This window comes from Manis javanica, chromosome 8, assembly GCF_040802235.1.
Source record: "Manis javanica isolate MJ-LG chromosome 8, MJ_LKY, whole genome shotgun sequence".
NCBI classification, from domain to species: domain Eukaryota; kingdom Metazoa; phylum Chordata; class Mammalia; order Pholidota; family Manidae; genus Manis; species Manis javanica.
This window is the reverse complement of record NC_133163.1, coordinates 117,096,838-117,116,923: the sequence shown is the minus strand read 5'-3', so window position 1 is coordinate 117,116,923 and position 20,086 is coordinate 117,096,838. Positions and strand designations below refer to the sequence as shown.

The following is a 20,086-nucleotide window of genomic DNA, read 5'->3' as shown; positions in this document are numbered from 1 at the left end:
GCACAAAGGTTCAGACAGGCTGAATGATGCGCTCAGAGTTATAGGGCAAACTGGTGGCAGAGCCAGGACTTGAACTCTGGTCCTGGACCTCCAAATTTTGTGAACTTCCCACAACCTTGGCAGTCCAGAGTGTGTATGTGCGTGTGTGTGTCTGTGTATGTGTATGCGTGTGTGCCAGAGGACACAGCTCAGGGGATACTTGCTGCAGGGTCGGGGCAGCTGGGGGAGGAAGGAGGGCGGGGCAGGGCCTGAGCCTGGGCAGTAACAGGGCTTAAGCTCTGGGCCTAAGCGCCTCCATAAGCTCGCTCCTGCACCAGCCTCCAACCAGGGGATATTTCCCTAAGATAGCTGGGGAGACAGAATCCCAGCAAGAGGGGCAAGTGACCTACCCAAAATTGCACAGGCACAGTGTCAGAGCTGGGGTTTAGGCAGGAGCCTCCGAACCCCATTGCAGTGGCTTCTCACCAGGCTACAACCACATCCTTCTAGAGAGAGACAAGGCCCTCTGCCCCCTCTCCTGAGATCCCAGCTTTCCAGCAGCCCCGGGCAGATCGGACCAGCAGGCACCGTGGAGTGGCCCGTACCAGGCTCTCTCGTAGAGGGAGGAGGAATGCACCGTGCTCACTCCCAGGCACAGGGAGGTACTTGTGGGGAATCTGGGCTGGGGGCCTGTGGACCCCTGTCCCTACCTCATTGCGCACAACTTTTGTGAATGTCCACTCACTTCTCTGCCTCTGGGGCAATATGGGTTGGGCAGACCACCTAAAGTGCAAGTTGGACCATGCCCCTGTTAGAGCCCCTGTAGGGCTCCCAGACACCACAGAGTGAAGCCCAAGCTCTCCCCTGCCTCTTGCCTGCCTCTGCAGCCTCATTTCACTACTCCTACCTTACCCTTTCCACCGTACGGCATTCCACTCCTAGAAAAAGCCAAACTCATGTTCCCCCTTCCGGGCCAGCGCTCACGCCACCCCTCCACCTGGAATCTCTCTGCCTCATCTCCATCCACCTCTGCCTACTCAGCCTTAAGACTGAGCGAAGTTCCCTTCCTCCAGAACGCTTCCCTGGCCTCCCCACCTCGACGCCCCACACTTCAGAGCTCTGCGCACGTCTGTCACGGCTCCCACACCTCTGCTCCCCAGCCTCCCTTCTCCCACGCCCCTGCAGCTATGTGTCCTCTGAGCAGCCTGTCTCCCCCACTGGACTGGGATTCCCTGAGGAGGGAAGTGTTTGGGTTCATCCCTGCATGTTCAGTGCCACATGCTTTGGTCCTGGCACACAAGTGCTCAGCAAATGTGTTTTGAATGAATCTAGCACCTCATTTCATTTGCACAGGGGTGAGGGGTGGGGGAAGGTGGTCAGGAGAACAGGGCAGCCAGGGCAGAGAGGAACACAGAGTAAGGGACACCCTCTCCACTCCCAGTTCCCTGGTAAACTGGCTCACAATAACCAGCTCTCCCCTCCGGCCTCACTTTCTCCCCAGAACCTCTCCTGAGTCTTATTATTCTCGAGTTTGCTATTGGCAGGCTGGGCCCAGTCAACAACCACTTGAGGCATTACCCTCCCAGGGGAATTTTGTTTTATAATATCTAAAAGGCCCAGAGGAGCCAACCTCTAGAGTGGGATCTGGGCACGATGACTAGGAGAGCATTCTTATCAAACCATCATACGGCAAAGTCAGCCACCCGGTGCCAGGCCGGCAGGCGCTCTTTCTCTCTGTCCAGGAGCAGGCATATTAGGGTCAGGTCCCTGCCCACCCTACCCCACGTGTGGCCAGGGTGAGTGCTGCATCTCTGAGGCTCGGTTTCCCCTCTGCAGAGCTGGGGGTACATGAGGGAACGGTTGTACGGTGCTCAGCAGAGGGCAGGCTCCGGGGCTGCTTCATTCATGCTGCTTCCCTAAGGCAAAGGCCCACAGAGCCTGCAGCCCCAGCCCTCTGGCTCTCCAGGCGCCTGCAGAGGGCTGGCTTTGTTTCTGGCACCTGAACCCCCTTCTCCTTCCCTCCACCCACTCTCCTTTCCTCCCTCCTTCCATCCAAGCCAGAGTTCCAGGGAAAAGTTTGCCTGGAGATTTCTCAAGCAGGTGATAAGGTCTGGCCAGAAGAAAGCTCTTAGCAAGCCCAGCTCCCAACCCAGAGGCCCTTCTAAGGATTTCAGAGAAACAAAGGAAAGAAAGACTGCCTGCCCTGCAGCCCAGCATGCCAGGAGTGCTGGCTTCCAGGAGGGAGAGCGGGCTTCAAAAGCCACGCTGGAGGCCAGGGTGGTGGCTTGGCATGTAGAGGCACACGGCGGCCAGATCTCAGTAATCACAGCCCTGAGACTGGCCAGAAAGGGCCTCAGAAATTGCCCCTCCTGCCTCTGCTGCAGCCATGACCAGACCCCAGGGCAGGGTGCTCTTGGTTGGCAACCTGGGGAGACAAGCCTCTGATTCTTGTGGCTCCTGCCATCTCAGTTCTCAAAGTCTCTTTTCTGGAAGTTTTCCCTACCCACTTCTGAACCAGTCCTTGGCCTGGTTTCTACTAGAAGCCTAGAAAAATTCACTGAACTGACATTCACCCAAACTGAGCCCGCCATTAACTCAGGGAGCCCAGCTCTGCTTGGCCATGTGTGCTCCTTGGGTAAACCTTCTGGGGTCCCCGTTTTCTCCTCTGCAAAATGAAGGGTCCTATGCCATCTCTTTAGAGGCCCTTCCAGCTCTAGCAATCCATGGATCTGTAGGAGTAAGGATTTAGCCTTAGCAGCAACATCCATCAAATATTCTAGGCTTCCTCCAGACCCTGCCCTATCTTGTATCTTTATACCTGGTACCCCAAAGTCCAAGCCACATGAGTGTTGTGAAAGGTACTGAAAAGAATCAGACATGACCCCTGGCCTCAGCAAACTCACAGTTAAGTTAAGGAGTCAAGCCAAGGTTCATGCTTCTAGGACGATCAGCCTACAGTGTAACATGCTGGGTCTTTAGCTGCACCCAGGTAGTGCTGACTGGGGGCTATGGTCTGATGGGGGGCAGAGAAATTAGCCCAGATTTGACCCTGAAAAGGCCAGTTTGATGGCATAATTCAGGCCCTGAAATTGCCTCAGTCTGTAACAAATTGAGTTTATTCTCAAATATTATGACTACAGCAGGAAGGCAGACCCAGGGCCTTTAAAGGGCAGATTTGTAGTAATAGAAAGGTATCAGACGGACCCTCAGGTACATGGAAATCCCCTTTCCCAGAATTCCAAATTTCTTGGAATCCCTGATTTCTCCACGCATTCCTGCAAACTGAGCTTTCATCTGGAGGTCAGCAGGGCAGGCAGGCATAAACAGAATTTCTTCATGGAGTTAAAAAAAAAAAACTCAGGAATTAAATTCTTTTGTCCCTTCCGCCAACACCTTTCTTTCCATGAGGTATTCCATGTCCTGGAAATTCCCCCAGAGCCCAGATCATAAAGCTGTTAGTTCTGAAATCACACCCACGGTGTTCAAATGGTTTGTTGCAAATGCCTCAAGCAAGTAAAGAATATTCCTTTCCATAAACTCAAAGGAAAAGTAGGTCTGAGCTCCCAAGGGCATCAGGATGTATCTGGAGCAAAGGTCAAGATCACTTGCCAGTGGGAGAGTCTCCCTGCCCAGGGACCTGGGGGAGACTGTGCCCTGGGACCCGCTCTCCGCCACCTTCCACAGGGAGCTCAGGCCCGGAGGGAGCAAGGCTTCGGTGCTTTATTTGGCTCGCTTTTCAAATGGAGGCAGGACACCCAACTTTTACAGCCAGGTTATTTGTCCCAGGTACATCGAAACAGCCAAAATAGAACAGGAAGAAAGAAAAGCAACTTTTCATCTGTATCAAACAAGCCTGACAGAGTAAAAACAGATAGAGGCTGTTTGGAGATGAACTCGCCTCTCCCACCAGCAGGCTTATGAACCCATTCTGAAGTCAGGATTATAGCAGGGGAGAAGTGGGTTAGCTGTTGGAGGGAACTACCTAACTCAGAAGGGGGGGGCAGAAGGGGCAAATGAGACATTACAATAAACCACCGCCTTTCACGACATCTACAGTGTGCCTGCTTACATGTGACTGTGTGCGAGTGACAGTGAGTGCTAATTCCATTTCCACAGATGAGGAGGCAAACACGGTGAGGGACTAGCCCAAGGTCACACAGCAGGCAGCAGAGGCAGGAGCCAGGCCTCGGCCTTTGCCTCCAGGTCCCCTGCTCTGGCCACGTTTCAGGGTCATTCCTAGCAGCCTGACAGAGCGGCAAGACAGAAGGTCTAGGCGGTGGGCTCAGCCCCTCACCGGCTTTGTGACCTTAGTAAGTGACCTCCCTTCCCTCTCTGGGCCTCTGTTTCTGCAGCTATAGAAAGAGCAGGAATAATAGCACAGACAGCATAGCTTACTGTGAAGATCAAGTGATTAAATACATAGGAACCACTTTTTATAGCCTGGGCGTGACCTTAAGCCCTCTACAAAGGCTAGCTATTCTTGCTGCTGTTATCATTTATTTCACTGCCACATCTTTGAAAGCAGGGAAAGACCCACCTGGGGAAAGGCTAGGAACTGCCCACTAATAAATCAGTATTCATTCAACAAATCTAAATTAAGATAAGAAGTCATTGGCATGTTCCTAGGAAGTGTAAAGTGGTGGGGAGGCAGAAGGCTGGACCGGACGGACGAGTTCCTGCGGCCCCCGGGGAGGTAAACACTGAGCACTTCCTGGGATCAGTGTGCGCACCCACCCACAGTGAGCCTCCAACCCCCCTCTCCCGGGGCCAGAGCCTGCAGGGCGTTATCATCTGTCTCACACAGGGGCCAGGGAGTTTAAGCCTCTGGCATGGACTCTATGAAAAAAAAGAAACCAAAATGCAGACACCCAGTGGACTTCTAACATTAAAAATTATATATATGTGAATATAAAATAATTCCATATATAAATTTTGTGTAAATTTGCATATGATTTTGTATATAAATGATTTATGTATATAAATTACATAAATAGAACTAATAATATATATGAAATATATCTATATAGATATATGTGGATACAATTTTTTTATAGACCAAGGCCCAACTCGGATAACCAGAAAGATTTCAAGGATAAAAATGGTCATAATTGAACCCACTAAAAATATAAGGTGGAAATTTTCCTGCTAGAGCAAAGTTTCCTTCTGGAAAGATAAATCGACCTCTCCCTAGAATGCCCGCAAGCCAGGAGGGCCCAGGGAGGCTCTGTGGGGAGTGGCAGAGGGTTAGACTACTGAATGTGGCACTTCACACCCTTCTTGCCCAGGTGAGTTTCAGCGGCCCAGGGACAAGCCATCCATCCTCCCAATGGCCGTGAAAATGCAGGAAAAAGGAAAGAATGCCAGAGTCAGGAGGCCCAGGCCTAGACCAGCCTCTATTCTGCCTTGCTGGGCAAACATTTGCAGCTTATTTGGCTTCTCTGTGCCTGTCTCCTCATCTGTAAAATGGGGTAACACCCAACACCATGATGTCACTCTGAGGATTGAATAAGTTAATACACGTACGAAGCTCTCACCAACGCTGGCATGCAGGAAGCAGTCCTGGTGAGTCCGGATATTTGCCCGGGCTGTTCCCTCTGCCTGTTATCCACTCCTCAGCTCCCGTCCTTTCACCTGCTACCTCCCAGTCAGGCTTCATGAATCAGCTGGTAGGGCCCTTCCTGACCCCTCTGCTAGAGCAGGCCCCTGCTATTATTCACAGAGTTCCCAGTACTTCTCATTTCATAATCCCCAGGACACTCATGGTAGCATTTGTTTAATTTTCTGTCTTCCCGATGTTAATAGCTAACACTAACTGCCAGGCATGTGGTAAGTGCTTCACACGGATCAGCTCATTTAATCTTTATAAAAGTCCCCTAAGTACTACTATTATCAATCCCAATTAGTGGATGGGGAAACAGATGTTCAGAGAGGTTAGGCAACTTGCCCAAGAACACACAGCAAGTAAATGATACAGTGCCATCTGTCTGACTCTAAAGCTGGCATTCTGAGCCACGGGCATCCCCTGGTAATCAGAAATCATCTCAAGAGAAAGCCACTTCTGGTAAGGGCTACAGGCCTGGACCACAGACCTGTGTTCCCTGCACAAAGCTAGCTTTGTTGAAATGGAGATGTCAGCTCTGCCTCTGTCATACTTGTTTCCCCCTGGGCTGGCCACCTGCCTAAGACACCATGTACAGGATACACACTTCACTTGCACTCTCCCCTGAATTATTCTCATGGTTCCCAGCTCCAATAAAGGCCACAGAGAAGTCTAAGCAGGACACATTCACGGGTGTCACCCTCAAGACAAGCAGCACTTATCAAGCACACTTTGGTGCCAGGGCCACAGACACACAAACAGGAGCCCTTCGCCTTGGGGCTGGGGTGGCAAGTACAGAAAATAGAGTAGAACACGAGCACAGAGGCCTGGGAGTCAGATGAATGTGTGCTGAGGAGTCAGACGCCCAGGAGCAGATTCCCCACTCCACCACCACGGAATCTGCGGCCTTGGACAATTCACCCACCCTCACTGAGTCTCCATTTCTTCCTCTGGAAAGTGGGATCATCTGATAATAGAATCGACCTCACACATCCAAAGTAAATGTGATTATGCATGCCCAGTGCCTGCTTAACTGTTACAGTCATGACAGTGGTGATTGATCTTCACAGCATGTGGACCATATGTGATTGGATTGAGAAGGCTTTGGCTCAAAGTCAGAAGATCTGGGTGCACAGCCCAGCTCTGACCCACATTGGCTCTTTGATGAGGGTGTGGCTGCCTCTTTACTCAGAGGCTCTGTTTATTCATCTGTAAATAGGGGGATTCCTTCCCACCATGCGACCCTCAAAGGGGTTCAGTGTAGTAGCCTATGTTTGTATTCTGTAAACAGGATAGTCCACAGCAAACCTGGGGCGCCTCTCATTACTGTGTTAATTAATTGGAAGAAGGGTGCCAGCCAGAAACCAATTATGAAGTCCCTCCAGGGGTCTCCTGGGGAAAGACAGGGAGAGGGGGTGAGAAAGGGGGGTTGACAGTCCCTCCCTGGCTCCCCCACCCTATTTGTGCCTCCTTTGCAGCTGGTGCCACACAAAGGAGAGGTTCATTCTAAACAGCTTCTTTTCATATGGAAGCCACTGGATTTGCATCTGTCCTTCCCTGGCAGGGCCTGCTTGATGCCAGCTGCTGCAAGCTTCCCAGGCTGCAGGCTGCTCTGTTCAGACCTGAGTCTGGAGGGTCCACAGGCCGCAAAAGGAAGGAACACTACAAGCTGGTCAGAAGAGGGAAGGATTGGGGACCAGGCACAGAGGGAATCTGCACATTCTGTCATCTGCTGGACACCAGACAAGTTCTGTGAAAAAGTCAGAATCTGGGCTTCCCAGTGCTAGGAGCTGGCATCAGCTGAGGCCATGTCTCCTCCAGGCTAGTCAACCTGGGAGAGAAATGGAAAAACTCAGGCTCTCGCTGAGCTGCCAGGGTCGGATGCTGCCAGGCCGCTGGTCCGGCCGGCGTCCACACTCCCAAACCAGCCAAGCTCAAGTCTATACTGACTTCACAGGGCTGCTGTCTGGGGGTGGTTCTGGGGCCTGAGCCTCATGATCCTTCCCAGATGCCCCTAAGTGCTGCCATAGGTGCCAAGGTAGCAGTATCACCAGGGAGCAGAATACAGGCCATGTGGGCACATTCAGGAAGAAAGTAAGGCACCAGAGTTCTGAGAGTGAATATCATTGCCTGGAAGGAGAGACAGCACAAAAGAACAGAGTTTGCATTTTTAGGCACTTGAAGTGTGCAAGAAAGACAGATCTCTCCTGGCTTGTGTCCACTGGACCATGAGATTCCTAACCCAGGACTCTGGCACATCTCCTCCCACACCCATCTCCTCAGGGTCCTGGACGGCACGGGCTGTGGCTCATGCATCCTGTGGCCCTGACGCCTAACACACGGCCTGGCCCAGAGCAGGGGCTCAGAAGGTCTGGCTGAACGAATGAGTGGATGTTAGCCACATACCTTCTGCATGAGAATGCTAGGTTTCTGGAAGCAGAACAGAGCAGCCGGAGGAGGTATAATGTAGAGCAGAGAAGGCGGTTTCTGGGAGCTCATCTGTGCTGGGACCGCTCAGCCTTTTAGCTGAGGCTCTGTGACATGCAGGCTTTCTCATTTCTTCTCCCAGTAAGAGCCAGACAGGAAAGAGATGCTGGGAAGTGGTCCAGGCAACTCCCGGGAAGGCTGGATGTTGGGTCTCAGAGGTGGAGGCCAGTGGGCCTTGTAATGCCTTCCTCCCCGTGCTGACTCCGGGTATAGCGAGGGCTTCCACACACTTCAGTGCTTTTTCTCCAAGGGAAGAGGCTGCCCAGCAGAGGGAAACCCAAACACCAGCAGTCTAGGCTGGGGGACTGCAGTGGGATTTAAATGGAGTGGGGCCCAAACACCTGCCCCTGCTCAGGCGGCCTGAAGTCCCCCTCGGGGCAGCCAGGTGGAAAGAGCTCTGACCAGGAGGCAGGGGCATCCAGGTTCCAGCACCTCCAGCCTCAAACTTGCTGAGGGACTGCAGGCAAGTCACAATTCTGTTCCCTGGGTCTCAGTTCCCTCCTTTGTGAAGGGAGAGCACTGGATGATTTGACTGCTGAAACATCCTACTCTCCAATGAGACACTGTACTGGCATGCTAGCAACACGTGATCGTTGCTACATGAAGGCCTGCTATTAATTACCTGGGCAAGGCAGCGCTGTCCTCAGTCCTAGCAGGTTCAGCCGGAGCCAGGGGCTCTCATCAGTGCACTGCACTCTGCCTCCACAGAGGCAGGAGAGAGAGGGCTGACCTGCAGAAAGAGGGACCAGGAGCAGCTGACATGCTCCTTACAAACCTGGAATCTACTACTTAGAGGAGAATGCTGGTATCTAGAATCTTCCCTTTGCCCACATTCCTTTTCCAAAGTCCAGCTGAGGCATGGCAGACATTCCAGCTGCTCAGGGTGCTTTGTTTTTGGACTGCTGACACCCTGAGCTGGCCTTGGGGACTTGGAAAGCACTGACCTCATTGGTATCTGACCTAACAAGTCACACCTGGGAACAAGGAAGCCCAGGCACTATAAGCTCATCTTCCCAACAACATTTCCAAGTCCCAATTTTGGAATGGAGTCCAAAGATCCTGATTGGGCTGGGGGTCTCCCCCTGTAACCCATTCCCTCTCCTGGCTATCACCTTCCTTACCTACAAGCCCCATTTCTGGTCCCATCCCAGAAAGAAGCCAGGAAATCACTCCAAAGGCTCTCTGAGCAGCAAAAAGGGGTTGCAAAGTCCTATGGTACAGTACGCAAGTTTTTCTTATAGCCCATTGACTTGCACTCTACACACAATTCTAATGTACTTTGTTCTGTCTTCCCAATTGATAGCAGTTTAGATATATATATATATTTAGAACTGGACAAGCACTGCTAGTCTGGCATATGACTGAGATGACACAGAGATGGAAGAAATACAAAAAGCAGGCACGAGAACTCAAAGAATAAATTCTTGTTACTAGGAAAGTAGCCTTCCCTCCCTCGCCACTGACTTGCCCTCTGCAAGGACTAACTCTGGGAGGAGGCGGGGCGTTAAGCTCCGGTGATGTTCACGGCCTGGAAGCTGCATCTGCTCCTTCCCTCTGCTCTCTCTTCTTTTATTCGTCCTTTCTTCTCCTCCTCATTACAGAAAGAAACTAAGGCAGCTGACTGAAATGCACACAATACAATAGAGTTTGAAATGTCATCAGCAGGGCTGCCATGGGGCAGGGCTGGTGGGGGGAGATGCGTGAAATAGGGGAAAGGGGAAAACTTAGTGAGTGTTTGATATCTTGATCTAGGTGATGGTTACGTGGGTGTATACACATGTCAAAATGCATCAAGCTGCACCCTAAGATTTGTGCATTTTATTGTATGTACATTAATTTAAAAAGCTAAAAAATAGAAAAGAAAAAATATCACCAGGAAAAATGCCATCAGGCTAGAAGGTCACAATCCAGAGATCTGCATGGCTATGTATCCCTAGTGCAAATTCAGGCAGGGGCCCCTCCAGATGCCCCACAGAGGAAGGACTATGGGCATGTATGAGAGGGAGGGTGGTAAATGGAAAGCAGAGGCCCACCTCCTCCAAGGAAGTGCTACTGAGGATCAGCAACTTGCCATATGCTTTCCTCTTCACTTCCTAGGGTCTCTGAGCTGTCAAGAGCATCCCCTACAACCCACACCTAACCCTGACCCAGAGGACTCTGTCCCCTGCCTTCAGGGGGCCTAATATGAAAGCTCAGAGCCTGGGCCCAGGGGGGCAGGAGGCTGGGGCTCACACAAAAGAGGGAACCCTTTGCATGGAGGAGGAATAGCAAGGGCTGGAGTCTCATCCTCTAACGCATTCCCTCCCCTGCCTATCACCCCCAGTTTGTAAGCAGTGATTCTGCCTCCCAGACCCCCTTGAGGTTTCTTGTTCATGTATATCTTATAACCAGACCACCCTCAGACAACACAGAGACCCCCAAACTCCATCAGAGCTGACTTCCTTGGGAAGCTGTCCTAAGGCCCAACAGAAGGGACCCCAGACATCACTGAAACCATTTCACAACAGGAAGAACAGAGGCCTATAGATGGAGGTGACTGACCCAAGGTCACACAGCCCATGAGCGGCTGATTTAGGATACGTGGCCAGGCCTTCTGACTCCAAGAGCACCCTGGTACTTCTAGGACTCGGGGAGGAGCTTCTTCCAGCAGGCTTCCAAATAGCAGGACAGCCGCAGACCCCTCTCCTGCATCCCCCTTGCTCCTCTAACCCATTCCCTCCCCTGGGTTACACTGCGAGTGTCTGAAAAGCTGGCGAAGAGAGAGAAGACAGGGTTAAGGTGGGGGTTTTATTTAATCCTCTGAGCTGGCTTACACTGATGCCACATTGGTTAGAGCAGAAGGTGAGAGACACAGAGGGGCTTGGTGGGGGTTGGGGAGATTAGGGGATATTAGGGAATAATCACTAGATACCCAGAGGCCAGGCCTGCTAACGGGTTTAACAGAGAAGTACTCACCTCATGGACTCCCCACCCCAGGGCCCAGGCCTCCAAATACGGCCCCTCTACCATAGGAATAATCCAATCTCCAGGGAACTCAACAGAGTGCAAAGCAATCAGAAGACTACAGGCCATAGATTGAGACAGATCTAAGGGCAAACTCCAGCTCTGCGACTCACTCACAGTGCGACCTGAACGCAAGTCACTTTACCTCACTGAGCCTCACTTGTTCTGTTAAAGGGGGCTGAACACAGCTTCCCTGCAGGCTCCTGGGAAGGAAGGCTGCCTGAGCTCGTGTACAGAAAGAGGCACAGGGGATACACTGGGTCAAAATCTCGGTGCTATTATGACAAATCTCATATCTTTTCTTTCTCATCCAGACCCATCCAAAACTCGTCTGCCCTGGCCTGCTTGCATCTTTGGCATTAATGACCTTATGATAATACTCCTCCCCAGCTGAATAGCATTTGTATCACTTAGAAACACTAAGCATCCTATTCCCATGGGTCACAGCAGCCCTACCAGCAGTAGCAACAGCTGAGGTAGCCTCTTAGCCCCCCAGGCTCATCTTACCCAAAGATCCTGACCAGATGTGCTATCTTACAGCAGACCTCATAGGGTCACTGGCAGCCCCTGGCTTACTAGAGGCAGCCAGAACCACTCCTCACATTGCCTCCACCACTGACCCTCCATCTGGTCCACTAATTGATCACAAGGAAGCTGCTCTTCCCACTTTGGCCTCCAACTCTCCAATTCTGAGAGCCAGCTGGGCCGCGGATGGAGCACAGCCTCAGGTGCACTGATCACCAGCCCCAAACCAACACAAGGCCAAGACTGTGAGTTCCTCCCTCTGACAGAGTCTCTGAAAAGTGTGCATTCACACCCTTGATCTCCGTTCTTCGCCTGCCCATCACCACCTCCAGAATCCAGATTATCATCCTCACATTCCACAAGAGGAAACTGAGGCCCAAAGAAAAAGGGCCCACCCAGCCAAGGTCATATGGGGGTTTGGGATAGAGCTGGGGAGTGAACTCTTGTCTCCTCTGGTCTCCTAATCCTGGGTACTTTCCGCTACCCGGGCCGCTTTCCTCTTAACTCTTTCCTCCCCACAATACAGAAGTCCCCAAAGTCTCTCTATGGCAAAGTCCAAGAACCCTCCTCCAATATGGGGGCTGCCAGAAGGAGCTCCCCGCCCTTCCCTGTCACATTTTCGCCCCATATTTTCAAGCCTGCTCACCACAGAACCTTTCCTATCAAGGGTAGCAACTCCCCGGACTGAGGAGCGCCTTTCCCAGAGTGGCTCTGGAGTAGGGCCTGAGTTCCAGGGATCGGCAGCAGAGGCCAGCAGGTGGGGTGGGCCTTCCCCTCGGCCAGCCTCCCTAGGGCAACAAGCCCACTCTCACACCCACTGCCCGGCTCCAGTCCCCGCCAGCGACGCTCCCAGCGGCGCGCTCCAGTGAGGGACACCACTGCAGCTGGCCAACACTGCTCCCCAGGGGTTAAAAATGCAGCATCCTCAACAAGGGTTAAAAATGCAGCCCTGGGGTTGGGCCGGTGCGGAGGGACGTTGTCCAAACTACAGTGGCTGCCAAAGCGGCATCCTCCCCTTTCCCTCCAGTCCTTCAAGGCCGGGATGGCTCGGGCGACTTCAGGGAGCTGAGCAACACGCCGCACCTTCCTGGAACCGGTGCCCGCTCCCCACACCCACACCCCCGCGTCCTCCGCAGCCGAGGCCGGGGGCTGCAGGCTCCGGCGGGTCCCGAGCGAGGCGTCCGAGCGGCGCTTACCTTTGTGACAGTCATGCAGAAACTCCGGGGCGGTGCGGGGGCGCGGGCGCGGCGTGCGGGGGCGGTGCCGGGGTCCGCCGGGGGCCCAAGGCAGCGGCGGGAACAGGGTCCGGTGCAGCAGGGTGCGCTCCCCGCGTTCCGCCCGAGGCTGGGCCGAGCCTGGGGCCGCGCTCCGGGCGGGCAGCGCGCAGGGACCGCTCGTCGGCGCTCGCCCGCCGCTCGCTGCTGATGTCAGCCCCGAATGTGCATTTATAATAGATGAGCCTTCTTCGCCGCAGGAAGGCGAGGCAGGAAGAAAGGGAGAGGAGGAGAGGGCCCGGGCTGGGGGGCGGGGGTAGGAAGAGGGGCCGGGAACTCGCTACAAAGGAGGAGGCGGGGGGAGGAGGAGGAGGAAGCGCACGCCCGCCCGCTGCCCTGCCCCGCGCCTCCGGGCTGGATCACCGGCCCCCGGGCACCCCCGTCCCGGGAGCCCGGGGCAGGCGCCCGTGCCCGCGGCCTTAACCCCTTCCGGCCCGCGGATGCCACGCGTCTGGACGAGGCTGGGTCCTGACACCTGCCGACGGGGGAGTGGGCGGCGGCCCGGCTCCCGGACGCTCGGTCGGCCCGGGACGCCGGTGGAGTCACACGCTAGACGGCTGGGGCGCCGCGTGGGCCAAGCCCGCCGGGCTGGCCCCCCGGAGGTTCGCAAAGTCCTCCCGCGGGCCTAGAGTGCGGCGCGGCGGGCGGAGAGGGGCGTGGCAGCCGCAGGCCCGGAGCCCCGTGGCCTCCCATCCTCCCAGACCCCGGGCACAGGCTCGCCGACGGGTGGGGTAAGCAAGCGTTTGAGTCTAATCCCCGCTGCGATTGGCTGGCCCACAGGGGATCGTGGCCAGTTTTACGTAAGTGGAAACTGAGGACCAGAGCGGGAAGTGACTTAGACAAGGGCACACAGCCGTGCTTCTCCAGGCGCCCCCTCTCTCCCCGCCGACGCAAGCTCTCTACGGAACCCCTTGTTGTAGGGGCAGGAGAGGCCCTGCCCTTGGGTGCCACGCTGCTCCGGGGGAACACAGGCGCGTCCCGTGTGGTGAACTAATCCTGACCAGGGTCACCCCATATGCTGGAGCTGCTGCAGGAACTTGAGGGGGAGTCACCAGAAGGTGGTTCCGCAAGTCTAGGGAAGGGAGCCCCGTTCCCGAGTAAGCAGAACGGGTTTTGGCAGATACGGAGCCGCTGGGACCGAGGAGGGGAGGGGATCGTAGAGATGGGGGCGGAGGGATCTTGGATGCATCACGACCTCCCTGCCAGCCAGGAAGTACTGGCGTCCTTCTCCGTGATTATACAACGCGTTCAATCACGACTTTGTCGTGCAAGTGGCGCATGAGCACCTGCTCTAAGGAAGGGGCTGGGAGAAGAGAGATCGGTGCCTGCCTTCAGGGAGCCCGCTGTTTAGACCACAGCAACATCAGCAGAGTAGTCAGCAACTGTAGGGCGCTCTGTGGATGTCATGCTCTTTTTATTTTTACATTTCCTCCTGTAATCCCGAATGCAACTGCATGAGGCAGGAATTAGCACCCTCGTTTTGCTGAGTGGACAGACCCAGAGGACAGGCCTGCTCTCGATCCGGGCTGGATCACCGGCCCCCGGGGACCCCCCTGGACTCAAGCACAAGTTTTTAGATCAACACAGCATTGTGCTTTACATCTTTGCATTCCGTCCCTGCTGCCTTATTTGAGCTTCACACTTATCTTGGAGGTATTTTGGACAGATCATCAGTCCAGGTTTCCCACATGAAGAGTTTGCAGTGACTTACCGAATATCTTGGGTAGCAGATATTGCTGCCAGGCCTCCATCTCCTTTGTGCAGCCCCTTCCCCACGTGACCCCCTGTTGGACCTCTTGCCTTTGACCACACTGCTTAGCAGCTGAGAATGCCCTCCTCATTCTTCTGCATGAATCCAGATGCTCCCCAGCTGTCAGGACCCTTCCTTCTTGTCAACCCCGGACAACTCCATCCCCCATGCACCGCCCCCCCTGCCCGTTGCATGTGGGGTCTGAGTGTCTGGTCTTGTTTTCCTGAGGTTGCTGTCAGTATAGACTGTAAGCCCTCAAGCGGCCTGAGCACAAAGACATGCCTTCTCTTACTGTGCACCCAAACAGTAGTTGTTCTGAATATTTAATGCCACCAGGAACAAAATAAACCTTTAACCTGCAGCAAAAGAAATCTAAATTAGACCCACGAAAGCATTTCCCCGCAGCAAGTTGTCCAAGCATCAGAATTAGTCACATTTTCTGTCTGGATTGTCAGGGGTCAGTCAGCCTCAAGACAGAAGATGGACCTGAAGGCCTTTGCGACGCCCCTCCAGCCCTTGGAAGTCATTGAAGGGCAACTCAAGAACACTTGTCACCCTTCCCCCACGGCTGTGACTTGTCCACTTTTATCTTTCACGGATATTTAAAATCCCAGATTATTATCCTCAGCCACCCAGCATTCCTCTTGGCACCTTTCCTGCCATCCGCCGGCGCTGTGGGCTCTGAAAATGAGACAAATACTTAATATCAGCTTGAGCCAAATGTAATTAGAGACATCAATCTGCTGTCCACCACCCACGTGACATGCTCCAAAGAGAGAAAGAAAACATTTCTGATGCTCTCAGCCCCTGTCGTATCACCCCAGTCAGAACGGAGGTCTGGGAGAGTAAGGGCCTCTCAAAGAATTCTGCATCCTCCCTGTCAAGTCAGGGGCTGGGCCTCTGGAAGATGCTTGGAAGCACATTTTCTACGACCTGACTGTCCATACCGTAACACCTCCCACCCTGGGTCCCCAGCACCACCGCCCACGTCAGCCTGGATTTTCCCCACGTACCTTCATTGCCCTCTGTGCCAGGGTGTGGGGCCCCTCCTCCCTTCCCTGCTCTTGGCTCTCATGGCTTCTTTCCCTCCTGCCCCTCGTCCAGCTCTGTCCTGCCTCCTGTCTGCTCATTTGTCCTCCCACCATTCTCCATCTCCCTGTATTCCCATCTCCATCTCCCCTCGTCTCTGTGGCTCTGTCTCTTCTCTGTGTTGCTCTCACTCACTCTCTCCTTCTTTGTCCCTCCCTGCCTTCTCCATGGCCCTTGTACAATACACGTAATGCTGACTTTAGCAGAGGGGGTGTGGGCAGTTGGGGCTCTGACCTGGGGTGTCACCTTTCACCCTGTATCTGAGGGGTGACGATGGGTGAGCTACCTAGAAACTGGCATGTCTAGAGCCTCGAAGGACTGTGTCCTTGACTGGGGATGCCCACACCCGGGCAACAGGCTCTTCAACCATGCCCTACTCTGTGAGCTTGCGTGAGTGTGTGTGCACTGTGTGTTTCTGTATGTGGACTGAGCATTCGTGGGAGTATGGACATGGATGATGTGGACAGGAGCACAGAACTGGGCTCAGGGAGGGAAACTGGGGTCAGCCTGCCCCAGAGGGCTGCTCTCCTGGCTCACTCTGGGCCCTCATGGCCAACAGGCACACCCAGCCACAGGGAGGGCAGGTGGCTCACCCTCGCAGGGCTCTCTGTCAGATGCTGCATGTGCAGCCCAGAGACAGATGTGCTGCAGAAACATTGTCCACTCTTACACTGTATTGTGGTTAAGCACTTGGCCCTGGAGCCATGAGACCTGGGTTCAAATCTGAGCTCCCCCAACACTATTTGTGTGATCAGGACAGTTGTTTGACCTCCTCTCCAACACAGAGGTAATAACAACAATGAGAGAAAGCACTTGGGGCAGTGTAGCCACTCCATAAATCCTTTTATAACTGGTCAAAACCAAGTGCTCCCATCATTCAACCCTGCTTTCTTCTCTGTCCTCATAATATTCTGTTTAATATAATAATTTCTGTTCAGTCCTCATAAAAACAGAATACACCATTATCATTTCCATTTCCCACACAAGGAAACTGAGTCTGGGAGAGACAATATGGTTTGTCTAGGCTCACAGCTGACACGTAGCAGAGCAGGCCCAGGACCTAGGTCTGACTCCACAACTCCGTCTATCTGCCTGAACATCTTGTAGATTAAGGCTCCTCCAGGGCACAGAGAGGGAATCAGGAGACCTGCGTTCTAGCTCAAGCTGTGCTATGCATGAGCATGTGGTTTAACAAGTCCCCATAGCCTACCCAAGCCATGGTTCACTCATTTATAGAGTGGAATTACTTAATCCATCTACTTAAGAGCTATCGACTGGCAAACGTTTTATTAAAGATGAAAATTGTTTGAAAAAAAAGAAAAAAAGGAGGAAAAAATACCTGCCATGCTGCCAACCACCAACAGAGGGCGGGAGGGGTCCCTGATCTAGAGTCACTTGGAACCTGGGAACCAGATTTCCACCCTTCAGGTCCTTTTGGAGCTGAACTTTTATAACACGTAGGCTAGTGGTTTTCAGAGTGTGGGTCCCAAACCAGCATCAGCTTCACCTGGAAGCTTGTTATAAATGCAGATTCTTGGGCCCCACACCAGGCTTTCAGATACAGAAGCCCTGAAGGTGACGTTTCCAGCAGCCTGGTCCTTTAAGCCTTCCAAGGGCCTTTGAGAACCACGGACACCCCCCCACCCCCCCACCACCATGAGTTGCGGTGAGCACCCTGTCGAAGAACAGATAAGGAAGTGCTTTATCAACCATGCAGAACTGCTATGACTGAATTGTTTCCCCTTCCATAGTTAGTTTTTAACTTGGGCTTCCTATCTTAGCCTGAGGCTTTTACAATCTTTCCACTGCAGATGAGATTACAAGCATGGTAGGGGGCAGGAGAAGGGTGAGGGGAAGTGGCCTGGAACAGACCCAACAAGGGACCATCACTTTGACATTTCATGCTTTGGTTTGAAGTTGTGGGCAAACTAGTGGCTGCAGGTACCAGCCTGGCTTAGTCCCATTTGCCTTTTTGAGAGGCTGGCCCTGAATATGCCCCCAGAAGTGGGAACAGCAAGAATCCTGACAGCCCCCTGCACCTTGATTTGTGGAGCCACAGTGGGGGGGCCTCACTGACTGGGGAAAGGTCACTTACAGCCCAGTGTCCCTTCCTGATGCCCCTCAGCCAGACCAGGCCGTGACAGAGCCTCAAAGGCCCTAGCCGCTCCTGCACGCTGTACCTGGTCTCCCAGTCCCCAGGAATGCTGTGCTCTGTTTTCTTCCAAGCTGGCCAGATCTGGTCACACTTCAGGGCTCAGCACAAAACCCTCTCATTCCAAGAAGACCCCCTGTCATCACCCGGACATTCTGTCCTCTCCCTCCACTGAGCTCCCAGCACTTACCAGGTTGTCCATGTTAAATACCCTGAGGCATCTGTCACTGCTGCTTTCAATCCCTTATCATTTGTAGAGAACAGGCTTTGGACCAGATGGTTACCAAGGTCTCCTCTGCCTGCTGCAAAATGTTCTGAACTCCAGTTCATAGAACAAGGTTTATCTCCTCCTTAGTGTGGGAAGGGCCTTGAGCAAATTTTTGTGCATGTGGTACCTGTGTTTGTATAAACAATTTGATTTTAAAGTATAATACAGAATTTTAGGCCCATATAAGGTATTGTGATTTATCAGTAGAAATTAAGATAATGGGTAGAGAAAAAATACTAGCATGTTTGTTATTCATGCAATCAGTGCATGTGACGATCCTTTGTAGGGTCCAAGAGCCAAATTTTCCTCTTCAAGTCCAGAAACCATCTCTTCATGATCTTTCTTATCAGTGTGTCATTTCTGGTTAATTTCTTATCTTCCAAGGTGAGAAGAAGGTGAGAAAACTGTTATTATTCACAACAGCACGGCTCCTAAGAACCTGTTTGTGTGAAAATGGTATGGCTCTCCTTACCTCCTCTGTTCCCTGCTATTGCTGACCCAATGCTGGTTGCATCATTACATGGGATGCTGTGTCATCTATTGGATGCCACGAATACCAGCTTCTGATGACTCTCTCAAAGGACCTTCATCTGCATCATTGACGATGACCTTAGATGCAGGTCTCGCCCAACATGTGGGAGAATGAGAAGCATCATTTGTTTTCTGGTCATAAATTGGCCATTCAGAGTGTTACAGTGTAAGTGACAGCCCTTGAGGCCACAGGAGACTGCAGAGGGGCAGAGTGGTACCCTGGGTGTCATGGAGGTTGGCACCAGGGTAAAGGATATTTGGTACCACCCCTGCCACTCTTGGTGCCATAGGCCAGAAGTGATAGCATGGTCAAACACAAGTGGGCAAGAGCCGCCACAAAGACCCACACATGGGGCTCAAGCCCAGTAGTCAGCAGTGGATGGACGAGAGCCCAGAGGCCTGAACTTGTCCTGAGTCTGACGTGCGAATCACTCAGTATCAGCACATCAGCACCGTTCTAGCGGCCCAAGCTCTCATGATCGCTGTCCTGCAAAAGCAATAGGGCACCAGCCAGGCTGCGGGAAGAATCTACTCGCCACACCATGCTCTTGGAGCTGGGGCCTTGTCCTAGGGCCTAGGACAGCTCCCTAGGTGTGAGTCCTGGAGGTCCCGGTAGGGGCTTATCTAGCCAACCCCAAGCTTGGGCTCAAGATCAAAAAGGACCCAAAGGAGAGAAATAGGGGACTGAGGCCCAGGCAGGGTCCAGGCCAGACTCCTAGGCACCTTGCATAGGTGGCACCATAGGCCCCAACTGGTCTCAGGTCCTGGAAGAGAACTTAAGAAGTTTTGACGAAGGCACTCCACTGAGGCGAGGGCTGTACCGCCCCTAGCAGATCTTTGCCCTCCTGAGAAGGAGTTTGCCTTCTTCTTTCTTCCCTCCCTCTCTGCCTTGGCCTTCTGTGCCCTCTGTTCATGGGTTGGCGCAGGCGGGCAAAGGCTGCCTGGAGAGTCTCTGCCTGTAAAACCTGCTGTAAACAAGGCTTCCAAGCAGTCATGAACCCTCAGGCATCTTGTCGCCATGCAGGCTCTGAGCCAGTAGGTCTAGGGCTGCAGTAACAGTCTGCATCTCCAAGAGCTCCCAGGTGCCACGGCTCCTGCAGGTCTACAGACCACAGTGAGTAAAAAAGCTCCCCCCTGGTCGGGACTTAGCCCTGAGCCAGCTGACAGCTGCTTTCAAAGAGAGCAGTGGAGGCCGCTTGAGTAGTGGAGAGAATGCCAGGCTGTGGGTCAAAGGACCCGAGCCTCGACACTTACTGAGCAGCCTGTGAGCCTGTGCCAGGGCCAGCCCCACAGTTAGCCCTGGGAGGGCAGGGGACACTTAGTCCCATTGCAGCAGGGGACTGGTGGCCCTGGGACCAGACTCATTTCCACAAAGATAAGATTATCTTCCCCTTGTGGCTACCTCCCTTCCATTACTGGGGCTTCCACC

General features: G+C 53.3%; 1 protein-coding gene across 2 annotated transcripts in view; it reads right to left on the bottom strand.

Moving 5' to 3' along the window:
• CORO2B (coronin 2B) overlaps positions 1-14,192 on the bottom strand; it is a 132,285-nt gene extending 118,093 nt beyond the window's left edge. Inside the window, exon 1 of one of the 2 annotated variants that reach the window (XM_017681201.3) lies at positions 12,790-14,192. In XM_017681201.3, coding sequence (XP_017536690.1) covers positions 12,790-12,804 — 15 coding nt within the window. In that variant the 5' untranslated portion in view covers positions 12,805-14,192. Of the gene's footprint in view, positions 1-7,984; positions 8,600-12,789 lie in introns of those variants that run through there. The other variant, XM_073212071.1, reaches the window with a different exon arrangement.
• Positions 14,193-20,086: the final 5,894 nt, after the last annotated feature.